Below are 20,549 nucleotides of genomic sequence, written 5' to 3'. Positions count from 1 at the left end.
AGCCTAAGCAGTGTGGGCTGGCAGGAGTTCGGATTCTGGAGCTAGTGGATCCAGAATCAGGTGGGGTGGGGGGACAGGGGAATCACAGGTTGGCCTTGGGGGAAGGGGAAGAGAGTGGCTTCTGCCCCAGAGCCATATCACTCAGTCTGTCCTGGATTCTGCCCAGGCCTCAGCAGGTGGGGCCACTAGGAGTAGAGAGCATGGGGCCACATGGAGCCCAGAAGATGGGGCTAGAGGATCTTTATGATGGAAAGGTGCCAGTCAGTTTCACAGGGAAGTTAGGGGAAATGACCCATGCCCCAAAGCTATACCACTTAATCACTGACACCCCCTGAGTCTGCTCATAGCTCTACACTCTGACCCACTTTTCATCTGGACATGAGCTCTGCAGGGTGGGGTAAGAGGGAGTCTAGAGTGTGGAGCTATTGCTTTCCCCAAGGCTGATGTTGTAAGGAGGGAAGTGCTGTACCCAAAAGAGGATGGGTATAAAGGCATTAAAAGGTAATGTTAAAAAGAAAACAATAAAAAAATGTTTTTTGAAAATGGTATCAGGTGCAAGAGAGTGACTCAGCACTGGACTCCCAGTACTTGTCCCCTCAGTTCAATCCCCAGAGTCACAAACCCCAGTCTCTCTTTATGTGACTCCAGCCTGCCCTCCATGCTTACTCCAACGGAACCCAGGGTGAGTGGCTGTGAACAAGATTTTGTGCAGTTACCCTTTAAGAGGTGCCTGTATCTCTAGGACACCTGAGTCTCTAGCAGACTCTGTCTCTTCCTGGTGGACTCATAGCCTGATATTATGTGGGCACCTCTTCCTAGCTCTACTGCTCTTGGATTGGGGGGCCTGGTGTGGGGTTGAGACACATTCCTCAGGAAAATCCTTTGCATCTAAGATAGCCCTGTGGAATCTCAGCCACTGCCTGTGGCAGTGGGGACAGCCCTTTTCAGGTCTCGGCCCTTCCTACTAGCCTCTGTAAATTCTTGGTTATAAGACTTCTGTTCAGTTATATTCTTCAGTTGGTTATTTAGGTTGATTGTTCTATATTTTAGTTGTAATTCTAGTTTGGTCCTGGGAGGAGGTGAGTGTAGCTTCCACCTGCTCTGCCACCATCTTGGATCCCTCTCTTTGTTCTTGTGTGAATTTTAACTGCTACTGTCTTTCAAAGAATTAGTCTATTTCATCTAGGTTATACAATTTGTAGTCATAGAGTGTATAGTATTCCTTTATTATCCTTTTAATGTCCATAGTATTTGTGTGGAGATGACACCTTTTTCATTTTTGTTCTTACTAGTTTGTGTCCTCTTTCTGTTTTTGTTAGTTAGCCTGGCTACAGGCCTATCAATTTTATTGAATTATTTCATATAACCAGCTTTTGGTTTCATTGATTTTTCTTTGTTGAGTTCCTGTTTGCAGTTTCATTGACTTTTGCTGCTCTAATTATTACTTTTCTTCTGTTTGCTTTGGATTTAATTTCCTCCTCGTTTTCTAAGTTTCCTAAAGTTGAAACTTAGATAATTCATTTTATATATGTTTATTTAATATGGATTTCTTTTTCCATTGACTGTAGTCTTTCTTTAAGTACATTGGTACGTTTCTGTGGTGTAGTCTTATAACGCTGTTCATAGTTCATGGCTGCCTCTCCTGTGCTTGGGTGTGCATGTGAAAATCGAAGTGGTGCTCCATGGCCTGCTTCCACCAGCACTGTGTCTGAGGGTAGGTCAGCCAAAGGACCAAGGCAATCTGAGATCGACCTCTGCCTGCCAGCTGCCTGTTACACTCAGTCACTGAAGGAGTGTCTGGTGGTACTCCCTCTTACCCCACCCTGCAGAGCTCATGTCCAGCTGAAAGTGGGTCAGAGTGTAGAGGTATGAGCAGACTCGGGGGTGTCAGTGATTAAGTGGTGTGGCTTTCAAATTTAATTTGTGTCATTAATGGGACATTATTTTTTTATAATTTGAATGTCACATATCTTGTTCATCTTATTTATGATACTGTGATCAGATTTCTCTGTATACTCTTATTCTTTAAACTTATATTCTTCATGTGCCCTTGTTTCCAGATACTTAATCTCTGCCTTTTCTCTGCAGTATGCACTAGTCTTTTCTATCTTGAGAAAAGTTTTCATTTTATCTCTTTTAGAAACACTTCCTAAGTGGGTTTTCTGTTGACAGTGCCCTCATTTCCTCTTTATCCTTCATCATTACTGTCATACTGAAACTCTCTAGGTTTGCTAGTGAGAACTTTATTGCTAAGTTCAGTTGTTTGGCTTTTATCCCCATGACCTTTTTATGGTATTGTATATTGCTTCTTTGGTTTCTTTAACTCTTGCTCTAGTGTTTCTTCAGCATCCTGATAACTCTTGAAAATCACTTCTAGTTATTATTTTTCTCATCTTCCTCAACTGACAGTGTTTGTAGGGATCAGCCTTTGACCTTTTATTGTTTTCCATTTCAAGGAATTCTTACCCTTAGGATTTTAACTTTCTTTCAGCTATTATCTTGTGGTTTTATTTTTCACCTCTTGATGTTTTCTTCTATTTTTATGCAAACACAGGAATGATCATTTTGAAAGAGGAGATATGTCCAGTGACCCATTTATAATGTGTCTATATGTGATTACCATCCATTTCTATTTAAATTTTTGTCATCTTGGCATCTAAAATTGAATATCATTTCCTCTCCCTCAGCCCTTTTACAAACCACTTTCCTTTTCTAATTGCCTATCTCATTAAGGGACAAGATCATTATATAAAAACTTAATGTGGTTCTTGACTCATCCATCTCCTTCATAGTTACCTGTTATCTAGTTTTAAGGTTTTTTTTTTTTTTTTTTTTTTTTTTTTTTTGGCACTGTCTCTTATCACACTCCCCTCTCTCCTCTTTTTCTTTGTTGCTACCATTCTGTTCCATTCCTTAATTTTCTCACTTCGATATATACAAATAGCTTTTTAATTAGTATCTCACTTTTTTCCCTCTTCATTCCCTCCTGAATAATTTATGTTTTTCCAAAGTGTATTCCAAAGTGTATTCTCAATAATATAAGCTAACTAATATGTTAGAAGGAGTAAGAAAAATTGCTCTGTGATAAAGTTTGGGAAATGGTGAGTTAAAAAAAAAGTAAATGAGATTTTTTTTTACTGTAAAATTTTTTTTTATTTTACTGATTATGCTGCTATAGTTGTCCCATTATTTTCTCCCCTTTATTCCCCTCTCCCCTGCAACCCCCTCCCACCAGCATTCCTCCCCACCTTAGTTCATGTCCATGGGTCATGTATGTAAGTTCTTTGGCTTTTCCATTTCCTATACTATTCTCAACCTCCCCCTGTCTATTTTGTACCTACCATTTATGTTTCTTATTACCTGGACCTTTTCCCCCATTCACCCTCCTCCCTCTCCCCACTGAAAACCCTCTCAAGTGATCTCCATTTCTATGATTCTTTTCTTCTAGTTGTTTGCTTAGTTGGTTTGTGTTTTTAGGTTCAGTTGTTGATAGTTGTGAGTTTGTTGTCATTTTACTGCTCATATTTTTGATCATCTTCTTTTTCTTAGATAAGTCCCTTTAACATTTCATATTATAAGGGCATGGTGATGATGACTCCTTTAACTTGACCTTATCTGGGAAGCACTTTATCTGCCCTTCCATTCTAAATGAGAGCTTTGCTGGATACAGTAACCTTGGATGTAGGTCCTTGCCTTTCATGACTTGGAATACTTCTTTCCAGCCCCTTCTTGCCTGCAGTCTTCTTTTGGAAAGTCAGCTGATAGTCTTTTATGCACACTCCTTTGTAGGTATAACTGTCTCCTTTTCTTTGGCTGCTTTTAAGATTCTCTTCTCTTTAATCTTGGATAATGTAATTATGATGTGCCTTGGTATGTGCTTCCTTGGGTCCAGCTTCCTGGACTTCCTGGGAGTCTGTTTCCTTTGCCAGATTGGGGAAGTTTTCCTGCATTATTTTTTAAAATAAGTTTTCAGTTTCCTGGTCTTGTTCTTCTCCTGGCACCCCTATGATTCAGATGTTGGAATGTTTAAAGTTGGAGGTTCCTAAGCCTCTCCTCATTATTTTGAATTTTTGTTTCTTCATTCTGTTCTGGTTGAATGTTTATTACTTCATTCAGGTCCAAACTGTTGATTTGAGTCCCAGTTCCCTTCCCTTCACTGCTAGTTTCCTGTACATTTTCCTTTATTTCACTTTGCATAGTCTTCACTTTTTCCTCTATTTTCTGACCATACTCAACCATTTCTGTGAGCATCCTGACCACCAGTGTTTTGAACTGTGCATCTAATAGGTTGGCTATCTCTTCATAGCTTAGTTGTATGTTTTCAGGAGCTTTGATCTCTTCTTTCATTTGGGCCATTTTTTTGGTCTCGGTGCGCCTGTTACACAGTAAGGGGTGGAGCCTTCGGTTTTTGCCAGGGTGGGGCAACCCATGTTGTCATTGCTTTATTGTAGCACTGCATGTGGGGGAGAGGTCAGAGAGGGAACAATGCCGCTTGCTCTATGGGCTTTCAGTCACTTCCTCTGCTACCCACAAGCAAATTTGGCCTTTCTGGTGCTGATTCCGGGTGGGTGAGTTTGTGTACGTTTTAAGACCCTGTATGTATCTCTAACAAACTCTCCTGTGAGGCTGGGAGTTTCTCCCACCGCCACCATCCCCATAGGATTTTATAGCCACAGTTTTTGAGGCTTTATTTCCCCACACTGGAACCCTGGGTTATGTGGTCTGTCTCACTTCCTAGTTGTTCCTTCCAGTTTATCCACATGCAAATGTGGGACTGCTAACCACTGCCTCCCCTACCTGGTCCTCCATCCACCAGATGCGTCATCTGCCTATCTCTGCCCCTCCTACCATTCTGAATGAATGCTTCTTCTTTAACTCTTTGGTTGTCAGACTTCCATAAACTTCCATTTTGGGGGAGTCCTGGTTAGTTTTTGTTTTTGAATTTCTTCTTGTCCTTCTTTTGGTTGTGTGAGGAGGCAAAGTTTATCTACCTGTGCCTCCATTTTGGCTGGAAGGAAGAGCTAAACTTTTGTTGTTTTAATATACTGGTTTTCATTGCTATTTTCTAAGCTAGGAGAGATACAATGCCTAACATTTCCTCCAGAAGTGTCCCCCCCCCCACCCCCCCCGAATGTCTTCTAGGGCAGTGGTTTTCGGAAGTACTTTAGAATGTGTGAAATGTCTTGAAGCAGTCAGGACTTTGCAGGTCAATGCATTTGCATCCCCTATTTGCCATATGTTCTCTAGCTGTATAAATTCTTATAATCTAAGAAATACCTGCAATAGTTTTTAGAATCTTTTTTGTGTAAAAATAATTTTTAATGAAAATATTAAATACTAATATGAGAAGGTGGAAAGATAAGAGAGTATAGTGAGATTAAATCAATATCAAAACAAAGTATATGTCACCCTGGCTGGCATAGCCCAGTGGATTGAGTGCAGGCCTGTGAACTAAGGGGTTGCCGGTTTGATTCCCAGGCTAGGGCACATGCCTGGGTTGCAGGCCAGGTCCCCAGTAGGGGGGCACATGAGAGGCAACCACACATTGATGTTTCTCTCCCTCTTTCTCCTTCCATTTCCCTCTCTGTAACAATAAAAAAAGATAAAATCTTTTAAAAAATAGTAAAAAATAATTTTTTTTTAAAGTATATGTTGAAAGAACTAGATTGTGCCTGCCAGTGAATAAATGATCAGGTCCCACCTTAAGTGAAAAAAGTTTTGCTTTCATTGTAGAATTAGGTTTGTAAGTACTTTGCTCAAGTAAGTAGAAACCGTAAAGGGAACCCTTGTATATTAAATGGAATCTTTGAAAAATACCACTTCAGCTGTTCTTGTTTTCTTAAAAACTGATTAACTTTTTTTGATACCTTGCCTAAGTAGATTATATTGTGGTTCACATAGTTTATTTTATACTTCTTTATCTTTACATATGTTTGTACATATCAATGTCATTTTTAGATCATAGATTACTAATGTATCTGGTTCAAAGGTGTATTGTCCTTGGAGATAATTTTCTTTCTTGTTTTAGAGGATAAAAAGCACACAAAACAAGTACTTGGTTTTATGAATTATGGCATGGTAAACTTTGTTGTCATCACAATTGTGGTCAAGAAATACAACTTTTGTCGTTTATCCCCAAAATCCCTCCCAATTACAACTTCCCTGACTGTTTTGACTTTTGCAGTAATAACTTCCTTGTATTTTAAAAATAATTTTACCAGTGTAATGTGCATTTCTAGATACCAAGGTTTAGTCTTGCCCATTTAAAATAAATACTAATGATTATTTTTAGAAAGTATTTTGGTGAAGTACCATTGTATCTCCCATGTTTATTTCTTAAGTCAGAGATTTACCCATAGAGAAAAATTTAATAAGTAAGTTCTTTGATGCTTGAAAGACTAGAAAGACTTGATCTAATAACATAAATTGTATTTCAGGGTGTCTTGATGTCAGAAGAAGAAGTATTTGAACTTGTTCCTGATGATGAGCGACAGTGTTCAGCCTGCAGAACCACGTGTTTTCTCTCTGCTCTCACGTGCTCCTGTAACCCTGAACGACTTGTGTGTCTCTACCATCCAAATGATCTGTGCCCCTGCCCCATGCAGAAGAAATGTCTGAGGTATCCATCCAGAAGTTTCTTGTAAAACTTCCATTACCTTCTTTTAAAACCAAGTGTTAATGTTGCTCTTTATAATTTTTTCCCCTGTGTCTGGGCTGGTAAATTCTTGTCTAATCTGCCTCCCTGCTTGAGGACCAGTACTGTAAAGTTGGCCCTCAACTTGGCAAGTAAAATCAGTTTCTTTGTCAGTTGATTTCACATGTTCCTTATCTCTCCCTGTGTTACAAGTGTGGGCTTCTTTGATTTTCTCTTTATTTGTACCAAGACGTCATTCCTCTGACTCTTGTACTATCCTTAATCTGATTGTACTTAAAATTTAATTTACTTTCAAGTTGTTGGTTTTTGAAGTTTTTATTTCCATGTTTTTTGTTTTAATTTTAGATATCGCTACCCATTAGAGGACCTCCCTTCTCTGCTATATGGTGTGAAAGTCAGGGCACAGTCCTATGACACTTGGGTCAGTCGTGTTACAGAAGCATTATCTGCCAACTTCAACCACAAGAAAGGTTAAGTTTTCTCCTTTTGTATGCACACATTGAAATTGTTGTGACTTTGAAAAAGGCCTTGTTTTATGTGTTTTTCCTCCATTAAGCAAAAATCTCAGGCTTCACATGAGATTTGAGGCTAATGGGTTGGTTGATTATAGTATTAATTTTCTATTTTAGAATCTTCTTTTTAAGTGAAAATGTTGATATAAAATGGGACATACAACTAACTTGCAGTAGATACTTTTTGGGGTCATTGTTACCTGTAGACTAACATTAAAGGCTTATTGAGAAAGAAAAATTGACTTAACTGAAAGGCATTGTCTGTAAGAATTAGGAGTAAGCTTTTATTGCATTGGTGAGGTTTTTTTCACAGCTGCAGTATGTTTTTGGTAGTAGATTGATAACTGACTTGAGAGAGGTTAGTGAAAATTTTTTCAGTGATTTTTTGTGTCTGTGGTCATAGTATATGGCTATTTATTGATTAAGATTTTATTTGTTTTTAGGGAGAGGGTAAGGGAGGGAGAAAGAGAGAAAAACACCAATGTGAGAGAGAAATATTGATCAGTTGCCTCTAAAAAGGCCTCTTACTGGGGACCCAGCCCACAACCCAGGCGTGTGTCCTGACTGGAAATTGAACCAGTAACTTTTCAGTTTGTGGGATGATACCCAACCCACTGAGTCACACCAGTCAGGGCACTTTTTATTTATTTTTACAGATTTGATTGAATTTCGGGTAATGCTGGAAGATGCTGAGGATAGGAAATACCCGGAGAATGATCTCTTTAGAAAACTCAGGGATGCTGTAAAAGAAGCTGAGACCTGTGCTTCTGTGGCTCAACTGCTTCTGAGCAAAAAGCAGAAACACAGGTAAGACTGAGAAGCATTGAATTCTTTAATGGTTTCCTTTTTTTCTTTTTCTCTGGAGTAAAAGCCAAAATTGTAACTTGCCTTTGAGGCCTTATATCATCTTTGATGTCTAGTATTCATGTCTATCCCTCCTCTAATAATGCCCTAATATTACCTTCAACTCTTTCCTTTTTGTTTTAATAGATTTCTTATTTTTAAATTTTTTTCCATCACTATTTTTATTTCCTTTCTTTGTTGTTTCACTCTGCAGCCCTCTTCCTTTTACTGTTCGTGCACACCAGAAGTGTTCATTCTTAGGGCCTTCATACTGCTATTCACTCTGCTTGGAGTTCTCTTCCCCTGATAACCAAGTATCTTGTCCTCTCACTTCTCTCAAGTCTTATGCAGATGTCACATTCTTTTGGAGGCCCTCTCCGACAGCCCTTTATAAAACTCTTTTACTATTCTTTTTTTCTCCTAGTGCAGTCAGCTCCTGATATACTAATGTACTTATTTATTGTCTGTCTCCCTTCTTTCCCTATCCCACTCGAATGTATGCTAGACTTGAATGCCAGAGATTTTTTTCATTGCTATATTTCTTGTGCTTAGAACAATGCCTGACGCATAGTAGATATGCAGTAAATATTTGTAAATAAATATAGAATACCATAGGCTGAAGAAAGGTGGCAGCAAAGAGTAACCTTGTGGATGCAGGGGAAGCTGTCAAGGAGCACAGAAGAATGCATCCTTGATTTAATGTAATTCATATGTGTTACATTTTCTGTACTGTTGTTTCATATTCATGCCAACACATTCCTTATATCTGAATGGCTTTTTCTCTAGCAGTTCATGTTGGTAATTGTGCATTTTTATTTGCTATTTTACCAGGAAACATTTCCTAGAGACATTGATCAGCAAATCTCCACTTGTCATTGTATCACTGACCCCCTTAGGAAATCTGGTGAAAGCTTAGGGACCCTTTTTATTTATTTATTTTTTTAAAGGATTTTTTAAAAAAGATTTATTTATTTTTAGATAGAAGGGAAAGGAGGGAGAAAGAGAGGGAGATAAACACCAATGTGTGGTTGCCTCTCATGCATCCCCTACTGGGGATCTGGCCTGCAAGCCAGGCATGTGCCCTAACTGGGAATCAAACGAGCAACCCTTTAGTTCACAGGCCAGCACTCAATGCACTGAGCCACAGCATTCAGGGCTTAGGGACCCTTTTAAAAGAAAAATACATACAAACAAAATTTTCAATCAGTTTCAGAGGATTGTTTCCTAAGCCAGGATAAATGCCCTTCTTCATCTCAAGGTTTGTGAGATAGAAGATTCTGTTTTATTAGTGAACTTAATATTTTACTGTGCGAATTTATTGATTATTTAAAATCTTTTATATTTATGAGATTGGAGAAACTATAACTTGGGGAATTGGATATTTGAGCCATTAACTGTAGAGCTAAAAACCTAATTTGGAAGTGATCACAACCATTGTAAGTGGAATTCGTCAAACACTATTCTGGAATTCCTTAGGTGAGAATTATAAAGAGATTAGAAGCTCCTTTGATATCCAAATGACTGTGAATTTTTCTTACATATGTCTCAATACTATTTTATATCAGGCAGAGCCCTGATTGTGGGAGGACTCGGACCAAACTGACGGTGGAAGAGTTGAAAGCCTTTGTCCAACAACTTTTTAGTCTTCCATGTGTCATCAGCCAAGCTCGACAAGTAAAGGTGGAGTATTACATTCTTTAATTGGGTAATATCCTTTGTAGTATGGGCTATAGTTTTGGGTAAACAGAGTAGTGTGTCTAGACTAGTTTTTCTTCTGCTTGTTTCTTCTCTCACATAAGTGCTATTATTTAATGTTTTTTAATAGGCAGTAAGAATCTCTTTGTTTCATTCTTAGCCTGTAATTCCCCTTTTAAAATTCTGGAATTAGTCCTGACTGGTATAGCTCAGTGGATTGAGCGCGGGCTGTGAACCAAAGGGTCACTAGTTGCAGTCAGGGCACATGCCTGGGTTGCAGGCCAGGTCCCCAGTAGGGGGGCACATGAGAGGCAACCACATATTGATGTTTCTCTCCCTCTTTCTCCCTCCCTTCCCCTTTCTCTAAAAATAAATAAAATCTTTAAAATTCTGGAATTAAGGCTAGTTTAGAATTTTTTTCTATATTCATTTTGTATCGGAAGCCCCATTTAACTTAGACATAATTGAAGTGCAAGAAATTAGTTAAAAGAATTTGAATGTATCAGTGAGTCATTAGTTCATGAGCTTTTAAAAATGCAGAACTCTGACATTACCAGGGCCCTTATGGTTTAATGGATATATAAAATCAAATATATCAAATATATTAATCTGAACAGTTAGTAATCTTTTGATAGTTTGTGGTATGTTTTTGTGATTTAACTGTGGGTAGGAGATCTAAAATGGTTTTGTCAAAGCTATTAACTTGTGAAACCTTCTGTGGTGGTTTTGACTACTCCAGATGATAAGAGCATTTTGATAGTTGAACATACTTTCCTTCCTGAGAGATTTTCTTCTGTAAACATCTGTGACACTACCCTCTCTAGTTTTCTTAGCTCATTCACAATTCCTTTTCTTTAGTCTTTGCGGATTGTTTTCCCTTGGCTTAACTCCCCCCCCCCCCCCCTCCCCAAATGATAAGGTACTTTTCATTTGAGGCAAGGGGAGATCTGGCTGAAAGGATTACAGTTCCAGGCAGCCAAAATGAAATTGTTAGTGGCGCTCTTTTTCACTTTGTAGATTTAACTTAGTCAGAAAAGTGTATTGAGGTTGTCCTTTCCCCACTGGACAAGAAGGACGAAGAAAACTGGAAGAGACCTCTGATCGTCTCACACTGCTCTTTGGACCTAAGGTCTTTTGGACCTGCTCCATGGCCAGGCTGGCCATGCCCTTACTGATTTGTCTGCAGGCAGCTGTCCTGACACTATATACCGGAAGAATGAATCAAGAAGGACAGCAGCAGGTCTCTTGGGAAAAGAGCAGGCACATTTCAGAACTCTTCATTGAAGGGATAATTCCTGTGGGAGACAAAGCTCACCATGGCACCCTCTAGTTTTTGTTGTAGCCAAATAAGATGGTCATATCCGCGCTGCTCACTTTGAAGTCAAAGACCTTAAATGCATCAGCAATGCATTCACGTGTCGTAGACTTGGGGATCATGACCAAATTCCTCTGCGTGGGGAACCAGATCAGAACCTGGGCTGTGGTTTTATTGTACTTGTTAGCTGTAGCTTTGATTCTGGGATCCTCCAGTAGGGAAGGGTCCTCAGGCTTGACCCGTGGCCTGTTGAGAATGCTGAGAGGACTGTAGACTCTAACCATAATGCCTTTGGAGTGGCAGTACTGGATTAACTTCTTCTGAATAAGTTACAGTTGGCACTTGATCTGGCTTGTATTTTAAGTCAGGTTTGTTGAAGATCTTGATTTGGAGATGGTTGAGGTTAGAGATTTCAATAGCTTTCATCAGTCCTTCACCCACCAGCTCTTTCATGGCTTCCCATGTGTCCAAAAAATGGGTATCAGAGGAATCATGTTGCCTTTCCCATCTACCAGGAAGAATTTGTTCCTGGGCTTGAAACTGATTGGCCAGTGAGTCAGTTCAAGGATAAGGTCGAGGTCCAGATAGTCCAGCTTCAGGTCTCTGAGCATCTCCTGGCAGGCTCCCTTCACCAGGCTTTTCTCATGTACAAGGAACACAGCTTGCTGATGATGAAGAGGTCCTCTCGCTTTACTGCCTGCTCCTTGAGCTTCTCTTGGTTGGCCAGCTCACCTTTATTCTTGTTCTGGTATATGTAGGCATAGTGAGTGTGGTGGTACCCAAGGTCATTTGCCACTTTCACAGCCTCCATCACTTTGCCAGAGGGGGCTTCCAGGTGCCCAGACCTGTGATGGGCATGTTGGTGCCATTGGAGAGCATGGCTGGCTGTGACTGCTGCACTCGATAGACCCAGGCCCAAGGACCATGACCTTGTCTTGACTTCTAATGTGAAGTATATTAGGAGACTCAGCCCTGTTTTTTTACTCTTGATCCTGATAGTTTATTTGTCCAGAGACATTAAATATTACCTATATACTATTATTAAGTTCCAATATCCAGCTGTAATCCAGCTCTAACTGCCATTCTTTTCTACAGAATAAAAGACTTCTTAAAAGCCGCCTAATGAATCAAAATTCTTGATTCATTTATTTCTCTTATACTGTACATCCAGTCTCTAAAGAAATGCTATTATCTCTAAAATGTATGCCAAAGTAAACCATTTGTCATGTACGCCATTGCTTAAACGATGCTCTAAACCACTAGAATCTGTCATTTAGATTAATGCAACAGCCTCTTAACTGGTCTCCCTTCTACTCTTGTTCCTGACATTAGTAGCCAGAGTGATCATGTAAAATATAAATCAAATTATATCACTTCCTCTTGGTTAAAATCCTCCAGTAGTTCCCCAAAACTATTAGAATAAAATCTAAATCCATAATCTGACTTCTGCATATTCTTCAACTGTATTTATTTTCTTGTTTTTAAATTTAAGACCTTATTAACAGGTGCTTGCAGTTTGTTACTTTTCGCAAAAATCAAGTTGTAAATTTTTATGGCAAATTAAAAGTGAGGTTCTTAAAAATCTCAACTTGACCAGATATAAAACAATTTTAAAACATTTAAAGGGTATATTGAGAAAGATCAGGCTTATTTAAAAAGAAAACACACAAAATGTTTGTCATTACCAAAAAGAGATGTCTTTAACTAAAAATAATGAAAACCCTATGTTGCATAGTTAATACAGATAGTTCTGGTTATCTGGTCAATGGGCAGAAGCAAGCACCAAGGTTTTCAGCTCCAATCTTGTGTTCATTTCTTATTGCTGGAATTTCATATTCATTTCTTCTTGTTGGATGACTAAATAGAATGATGGTAGAGATGGTAAGTTGGCATTTACTCAGCCCCACTCTGCTCAGCCTCAGGAGCAGATGAATTCTCAGCTGGTAAATTAGCTGCTTTTATCTTTTTGCCATCTTGTGGTTTAGGGTTTCCTGGGTGTCTGTGTCAGTAATTGAAGTTGCAGCAACACCAACGATGAGGTGGCTGCTGACCTTGGGTCTCAACTCCTTGATTTTCCTTACCTTCTGCGTTGCTGTCCTCTCTAGGCTGCCTTTGGCAAGGAGGGCCCCTGTGAAAACGTGGTCTATAGCCCTGACACATACTCTATCTTACTGGTGTACCTTGTTCTCCTGCACCCTGGTTGTCAGCACCCTCTATCACTTCTCCCTGCACAGGAGGGTTGGAATACTGTGGTCATTGCCCATAGGGTCTCTGCAGTAGGGCCAGCGCTATTAGGCCTGGCCTTCAGGAGCACTTTCCCACCCCTCATTATTTTCCCCACTCTCACTATTCTGGTAATTCTGCTGGTAATTACGTGGAGAACCCTTACAATATAGATAGCATCTATTGCAGTCTGCTGCATATTTACTGCCTTGCACTGGCCTGTGACATTTGCTCTCTTTGCACCCCTTTCTTCTTCAACAACATCACACTCCACAGTCTCTCCATCTCCTTCTACTGCAAAGGTACTTCCTGAGGTTATTCTTTTTTATGGCAGTCTGGTGTACAAATACATATTCCTTGGTGTCGTTCCTGTTGATGAAACCATATCCATTTCTTACACTGAACCATTTTACTCTTCCCAAAACCTGTTGGGATGACCTTCTTGTCCCCTTCAGGAGGCACCGCTAATAAGAGGCTGCTTGGGCCACTGTGCTCTGTGCTGCTGCTTATGGTGCTGGGTTTGGTGTTGGCAGTGCTGAGGGTGGGGGCGGCAGGCAGCTGCTGGATCTTGGCCTCACTGCTCATGGTTTTGGTGATCATGACTTGGCCTGGCTGTGGCAGCTCCAGCTCCTCCCAGGGTATGATGGTAACTAGGCTGGTGGGAAGTGGGGCTGCCCCGGGCTCTCTGGGGTTTGCTCTCTGCTCCCGCTACTGATTAAACTGTCAACTACATTTTTGAGGAGGGACCCCTCCAAAAAACAGAATTATCTCCGGGAGGGCAGGCCCCTTGTATTGTAGTACAGGCTTCACTCACTAGGTCAATGTTCTAGGAACCCATCTATGTCAGTATACCAGCTGGCGTTGTTGTGAGAGGCTGTGTTAGGCTTTAGTAAATTTTTCTTGAAGATTCTTTCAGCTCCTTTATCCATTTCATGATGGGTGATTTATGAGTACACCAGCCCACACTGCACTGTGTTCAGCAGTTTTTGACTAAAAATGGTGTGACCCCTATACCCCACCCTCCCTATTCACCCATGTTGTCCTGAGTGCTTTTGTTTTTGTTTACCCGGATAAAAAAAAGTTATCAAAGGGGGAAATGTTTTGCCGATGTTTTGTGGAAGAGGTGACTCAGAAATGGCAGAAGCACTAAAAGGCATCAAAATCAACAAGTTCAAAAACTATTTTGAGCAGTGGGAAAAACTTCGAGATAGGTGTATTGCATCAAATGGAGAGTACTTTGAAGGTGACTGAGGTTTAAACATGTAAGAATAAATACACAATTTTTAATAAATAATTTCCATTTTTGGGGTCCTGTCATACTTACCTACTTTGCTCCCTGTCATCCACTTTGGAGCAAGACACCAGGCTCATTTCTGTTTCAAAGCTTTTGCACTTATTACTTGGCCTGTCTGAACTGCTCTATTCCCAGCTGTCCATAAGGTTCCCACATTTACCTTCTCATTTTTGTTTTGGTTCATCTGCCTTTCAGATGACCATTGCAAAGTAATATGCTGCACTTTTGTTCATTCTCTATTGTGTTGCCCTATTTTATTTTCATAGCACTTAAAGAAACTGACATTTTATTCATGTATTTGGTGACTGGCCACATATATTGAAATGTATATTCTTTAAGAGAAGGACTTTGTATGTTTTGTTTAATGCTGTGTGCCTAGAACAGTACTTATATCTAAGTCAGAAGTCATTACATATTTTTAAATGAATCATATTTTATTTTTTTAAATATATTTATTGATTATGCTATTACAGTTGTCCCATTTCCCCCCCTTCACTCCACTCCATCCTGCCCACCCGATCCCTCCCACATTCCCCCCTATAGTTCATGACCATGGGTCATGCATATAAGTTCTTTGGCCTCTACATTTCCTATACTATTCTTACCCTCCACCTACCATTTATGCTACTTATTCTCTGTACCTTTCCCCCTTCCCTCCCCCTTCCACTCCCCTGTTGATAACCCTCCATGTGATCTCCATTTCTGTGATTCTCTTCCTGTTCTAGTTGTTTGCTTAGTTTGCTTTTGTTTTTGTTTTAGGTGTGGTTGTTAATAACTGTGAGTTTGCTGTCATTTTTACTGTTCCTATTTTTATCTTCTTTTCCTTAGATAAATCCCTTTAACATTTCATATAATAAGGGCTTGGTGATGATGAACTCCTTTAACTTGATCTTATCTGAGAAGCACTTTATCTTCCCTTCCATTCTAAATGAGAGCTTTGCTGGATAGAGCAATCTTGGATGTAGGTCCTTGCGTTTAATCTTGGGTAATGTAATTATGATGTGCCTTGGTGTGTTCCTCCTTGGGTCCAGCTTCTTTGGGACTCTCTGAGCTTCCTGGACTTCCTGGAAGTCTGTTTCCTTTGCCAGATTAGGGAAGTTCTCCTTCATTATTCAAATAAGTTTTCCATTTTTTGTTCTTCCTCTTCTCCTTCTGGCACCCCTATAATTCGGATGTTGGAACGTTTCAAGATGTCCTAGAGGTTCCTAAGGCTCCCCTCATTTTTTTTGAATTCTTCTGTCTTCATTCTTTTCTGGTTGGATGTGTCTTTCTTCCTTCTGGACCACACCATTGATTTGAGTCCCAGTTTCCTTTGCCTCACTATTGGTTCCCTGTACATTTTCCTTTGTTTCTCTTAGCATAGCCTGCATTTTTTCATCTAATTTGCGACCAAATTCAACCAATTCTATGAGCATCCTGATTACCAGTGTTTTGAACTATGCATCTGATAGGTTGGCTATCTCTTCGTTGCTTAGTTGTATGTTTTCAGGAGCTTTGATCTGTTCTTTCATTTGGGCCTTTTTTTTTTTTTTTTTTTTTGTCTTGGTGCGCCTGTTACGTAAGGGGTGGAGCCTTAGCTGTTCACCAGGGTGGGGTAACGCTGGTCACTGGTCGCTGCTCTGTGACGCTGTAGGTGGGGGAGAGGTCCGAGAGGGAACAATGGTGCTTGCTCCACTCTCTGCCAGATTTCAGTCACTCCCTGGCTACCCGCAATCAAACTGGGCCCCTCTGGTGCTGATTCCCGAGTGGGTGGGCTTGTGCACACTCTAGGCCCCTGTGGGTCTCTCCAACGAACTCTCCTGTGAGGCTGGGAGTTTCTCCCACTGCTACGTCAACTCCCACGGGTGTTTTCAATCAGAGGTTTGAGGCTTTATTTCCCCATGTTGGAGCCCTGGGTTGTGCGGCCTGCCTTCCTCCCCAGCTGTTCCTCCCAGTTTATCTATGCGAGAATGTGGGGTCACAGGATCTGCTAGCTGCAGCCTGGCCTGCCCTGTTCCACAATCTGCCACCTTGCTGGGTCCTCCAGCCACCGCCCACAAGTCCTCTCTGCCCCGGCTGCCGCCTCTGCCCCTCCTACCAGTCTGGATGAGAGTTTTTTCCTTTATCTCCTTGGTTGTTGGACTTCCATACAGTTCGATTTTCTGTCAGTTCTGGTTGTTTTTTGTTTTTAAATTGTTGTTGTCCTTCTCTTGGTTGTGCAGGGAGGTGCAATGTGTCTACCTATGCCTTCATCTTGGCCGGAAGCCCTAAATGAATCATATTTTAAAAGTAGGACTATGTAAGTGATTATAGAGAAGCATATTTATGCCCTTAACTCTCATATCTATTTGGTGCTATGATGGTGAGATTATTAGATGGTCTAGAATTTGATAATTTTGTCTGTCAAAATTATGTCTATTTGCCTTGGTCAGTGTGGCTCAGTTGGTTGGAGCATCGTCCTGTACACAAAAAGGTTGGGGGTTCGATTCCTGGTCAGGACACATACTTAGGTTGCAGGTTTGATCCTTATGGTGCGTAAGGGAGACCACCAATCAGCGTTTCTCTCTCACACTGATCTTTCTCTCTTTCTCTCTCCCTCTCTCTCTCTCTCTCTCTCTCTCCCCCCCCCCTCCCCCCACCTCTCTTTCTCCCCCCCACCTCTCTCCCTCTTCCCCCTCTCTCTCCCTTCCTTTCCTCTCTCTCTAAAATCAATAAACTTCTTTTAAGAAACTTTGTCTATTCTATTGCCTATGAAATATGTTTGTTACATACTCATTTTTTATCATTTAAATTTATTTTTTACTTTTATTCTTTTGACTTTTTAAGAATCTGCTGGATGATGTGGAAGAGTTTCATGAACGTGCTCAAGAAGCCATGATGGATGAAACCCCAGATTCTTCTAAACTCCAGATGTTGATAGACATGGGCTCTAGCCTCTATGTGGAGCTACCTGAATTAGCCCGACTAAAGCAAGAGCTACAGCAGGCTCGATGGTTGGATGAAGTAAGACTGACTCTTTCAGACCCACAGCAAGTCACTTTGGATGTCATGAAGAAATTGATAGACTCTGGGGTGGGGTTGGCTCCTCACCATGCTGTGGAGAAAGCAATGGCTGAACTACAGGAGCTCCTTACAGTCTCTGAGCGATGGGAAGAAAAGGCTAAGGTCTGCCTACAGGCAAGGTGAACACATATATTGGTGACTGTTGCCTTTTAAATAACTAAGTAAGATAGTAGGATGGGAAGAGGAACATAAGGGTCTATTTCTTTAAATATTTAATTAAGTATTTTATGCCTTCCCTGACCAAGCACCAAGTTATCAAATGATTCTACATATAGACAGTTCTATATATTGTGTGCAAAGTACTTTGTTAGTACTTTACATGATACAAAATTGTGTTTTGTTTAGAGCCTCCCCATTGCTGATATTATAGTTAGGAGCTGAGAACTATGAAGTTCATTGCAGTTATGTTATAACTGAGGAGTACAGAAAAATGCTATAGGAATTCAGAAGAGGAGAGATTGTTAGCTTGGATGGTCAGAAAAGAATCTTGAGAGAAATGTAAGAACTTATAGCCTTGAAAAATGAGTAGGATTGAAGTGGAAGGGGAGGCAAGAGAAGTGTCGTAAGCTAATAAGTTTAAGGTATATAAGGAGTGTTCATATGACAAAAGTTAAATGGGCTGTTTTGGAGTGAAAGATGTATGCGGGAAAGTAGTGAGAGGTAAGAATCAGGCATAGGAATGTTAAGCAGTTGCAGTAGAATAACACCCCATTGGACTTGTGAGATTTAAATATAGCATATTTGACTCTATATCAACTGATTTGACTGTAATGTTCTTTATGAAAGTCTTTTCAGCAGCTAAGATTAGTTTTATATAATTTCTATTGTAAGGATGAGGAAATTGGGATGCTTAGAGAGATCGCATAGTTATTAAATAACACAGCTCAAATTGAAAGTCTTCTCCACTACATTCAAAGTCTCCATGTACTTAACTACTTTGCCAGCCAGTTATTTTGAATGGATTTGAAAAGAGGTCTTAGATGATTTAATTAACAGTTCTGCTCAGCCTAAAAAGGCTGCACATGTATCGGATATTTTGCTCTTCAGATGCTGTGGAGCATAGCAGCTCTATTTATTTATAGCTCTTCTTATCCAAAACATTCAGATAACTGTGTCTTCAGATTCATGGGACTTCCAGGAGGTGGGAGAATATTAAATGGGAAAATCTAAATAACTTTGGAAGGTAAAACTATGATTTGGTATATCTGATGCATCTGCTTATAGTCTAATGAATGAAATTTGTTGGTAGTATGTTTGAAAACTTTCTTTTTCTGTCCAAAATGTCTTTCATATATTTCTCTTCAACTTCATTGTCACTGACCTAGTGGTAGTACTCTTATATTTTGCCTTGATATTCTCAATTTGGTAAGTATTTACAGAGTACCTACTACATGCCAGGCACTAATGTCAAGTGCTTCAGAGATAGTAGGGAAAAAAGTCGCATAAGGTCCCTTCCCTAAAATGGAGCCAACAGTCTAGAGGGGAGAAGCAGTTAAGTAGTGAAAATGGATGAATTTCAGATATTTAGTGTCGTGAAGAAAATAAAATTGGTAAAGAAGTAGGGAGTGATGGGAATGGTGGGAAGTAGAGTCTTCCCTTTTCTAATTCCTGTCAAAGTTACTTTTCTGAAACACATTTTTAATATTCTTCCTCTCTTGATATTGGTTAACTACTGACCGTTTTTTTCTTGGTATCCTCCTCCTTTGCCTTTGGGTTTCTCTCTCTGCTTAAATAATGGCTTTCCTCAGTATTCTGGCCTAAACTGCTCCTTTCTCACTTCGTACATCTCCCTGGAAATTTCATCTAACTTCTTGGCTCCATTTGCCATATTTCTGCTGATTAATTCCAAATCTTCATCTATAACATAGCTTTTTTTCCTCATAGATACCATCTGCCTATTAGATAATTCCATTGGATGTCCCTCAAATTCCCATATCCAAAATTGGACTCATTAATTCCTTTTCCATAATTTATTCCTTTGTTCCTTTTTTCTTTGAATTACACCATCTTTCATTCATTTGAACAAACCAGTACTTTGGAAATTAACTTTGACCCCTGCTTTCTATTTTTTTTACCGTCAAACTTAGTTAACTATCAAGTCATACTGATTCTATTTCCTTGGTTTCTCACTTTCATTCTTATTTTTGGGGGGGGGGCAGTTGCTGTCATTGCTGATTATGAATCATAGTCACAGGTCCCTTCTCTGAGCTCACCTCTCTCTAATCCACTCTCTGCACTGCAACTAGTATTTTCTTAAAATACAGGTGTGACTTTGACTCCCTTGCTTAAAACTCCTCACTGTTTACCATTCCATTTGGGATGAAGTTCAGATTCCTTGACTTGATTTATAAGGCCAGCTGTAATCTAGCCCCTTGCTTAAATATCTCCCCTCATCCCTTGACATTCTTCCTTTTGCATTGTAACAGTGATCACACCTGCCCCCCACCATCGGTTCTTCAAACATGCCATGTTCTTTCTTATCTCTGGACCTTTTGCACCATTTGTTTTCCTATGGAGCAGCCTTCATCTCTGCTCTTCCCCTGTGGTGCACCTCCTACTCCTACCCTCCCTCTGGCCCCAGCTTTTCTGACTAACTTCTATTCAAAAAGGATAAGAAAGCTTAGAGGTCATTTCTGGTCATCCTTTCTTCACCTGCCAAGTCAATTAGGTCCTCCTAGTATATAACCTGATAGCATCTTTATTTTCCTCTGTTATTGCACTTATAGTGCATCTAACTCCTTATTAATAAGACCCTCCTCCACAAGATTGAAAAGTTTTAAAAGGTAAGGATGCTGTTACTCTTGCACATTAATAATCTCTGGGACCTAGCATAGTGCCTACCACATAGTAGGACTCATGGATGGTGACAAAACTTTTCCCATCCTAAGCAGCTTCCCGTTGTTTACGTAGTGAAATTCAGGGCTCTCAAGACCTCTTACTCTATTTACATCTTTCTTTCCTGCCAAATCC

General features: G+C 40.1%; 1 protein-coding gene and 2 pseudogenes across 1 annotated transcript in view; 1 reads left to right on the top strand and 2 right to left on the bottom strand.

Annotated features, from left to right (window-relative positions):
* KDM5A (lysine demethylase 5A) overlaps positions 1-20,549 on the top strand; it is a 134,685-nt gene that overhangs the window by 81,157 nt on the left and 32,979 nt on the right. The window contains exons 15-19 of the mRNA XM_024567526.4: positions 6,438-6,619; positions 7,001-7,125; positions 7,824-7,974; positions 9,576-9,690; positions 17,343-17,698. Of these exons, the coding sequence (XP_024423294.1) occupies positions 6,438-6,619; positions 7,001-7,125; positions 7,824-7,974; positions 9,576-9,690; positions 17,343-17,698 (929 nt within the window). The remainder of the gene's footprint in view (positions 1-6,437; positions 6,620-7,000; positions 7,126-7,823; positions 7,975-9,575; positions 9,691-17,342; positions 17,699-20,549) is intronic.
* Positions 10,758-11,924, bottom strand: LOC112311365 (aldo-keto reductase family 1 member B1 pseudogene; annotated as a pseudogene).
* LOC112311284 (Y-box-binding protein 1 pseudogene) lies at positions 11,931-14,430 on the bottom strand (annotated as a pseudogene).

This window comes from Desmodus rotundus, chromosome 3, assembly GCF_022682495.2.
Source record: "Desmodus rotundus isolate HL8 chromosome 3, HLdesRot8A.1, whole genome shotgun sequence".
NCBI classification, from domain to species: domain Eukaryota; kingdom Metazoa; phylum Chordata; class Mammalia; order Chiroptera; family Phyllostomidae; genus Desmodus; species Desmodus rotundus.
Note: the sequence above shows the minus strand (reverse complement) of the source record. Positions and strands in the feature narration are given on the sequence as shown.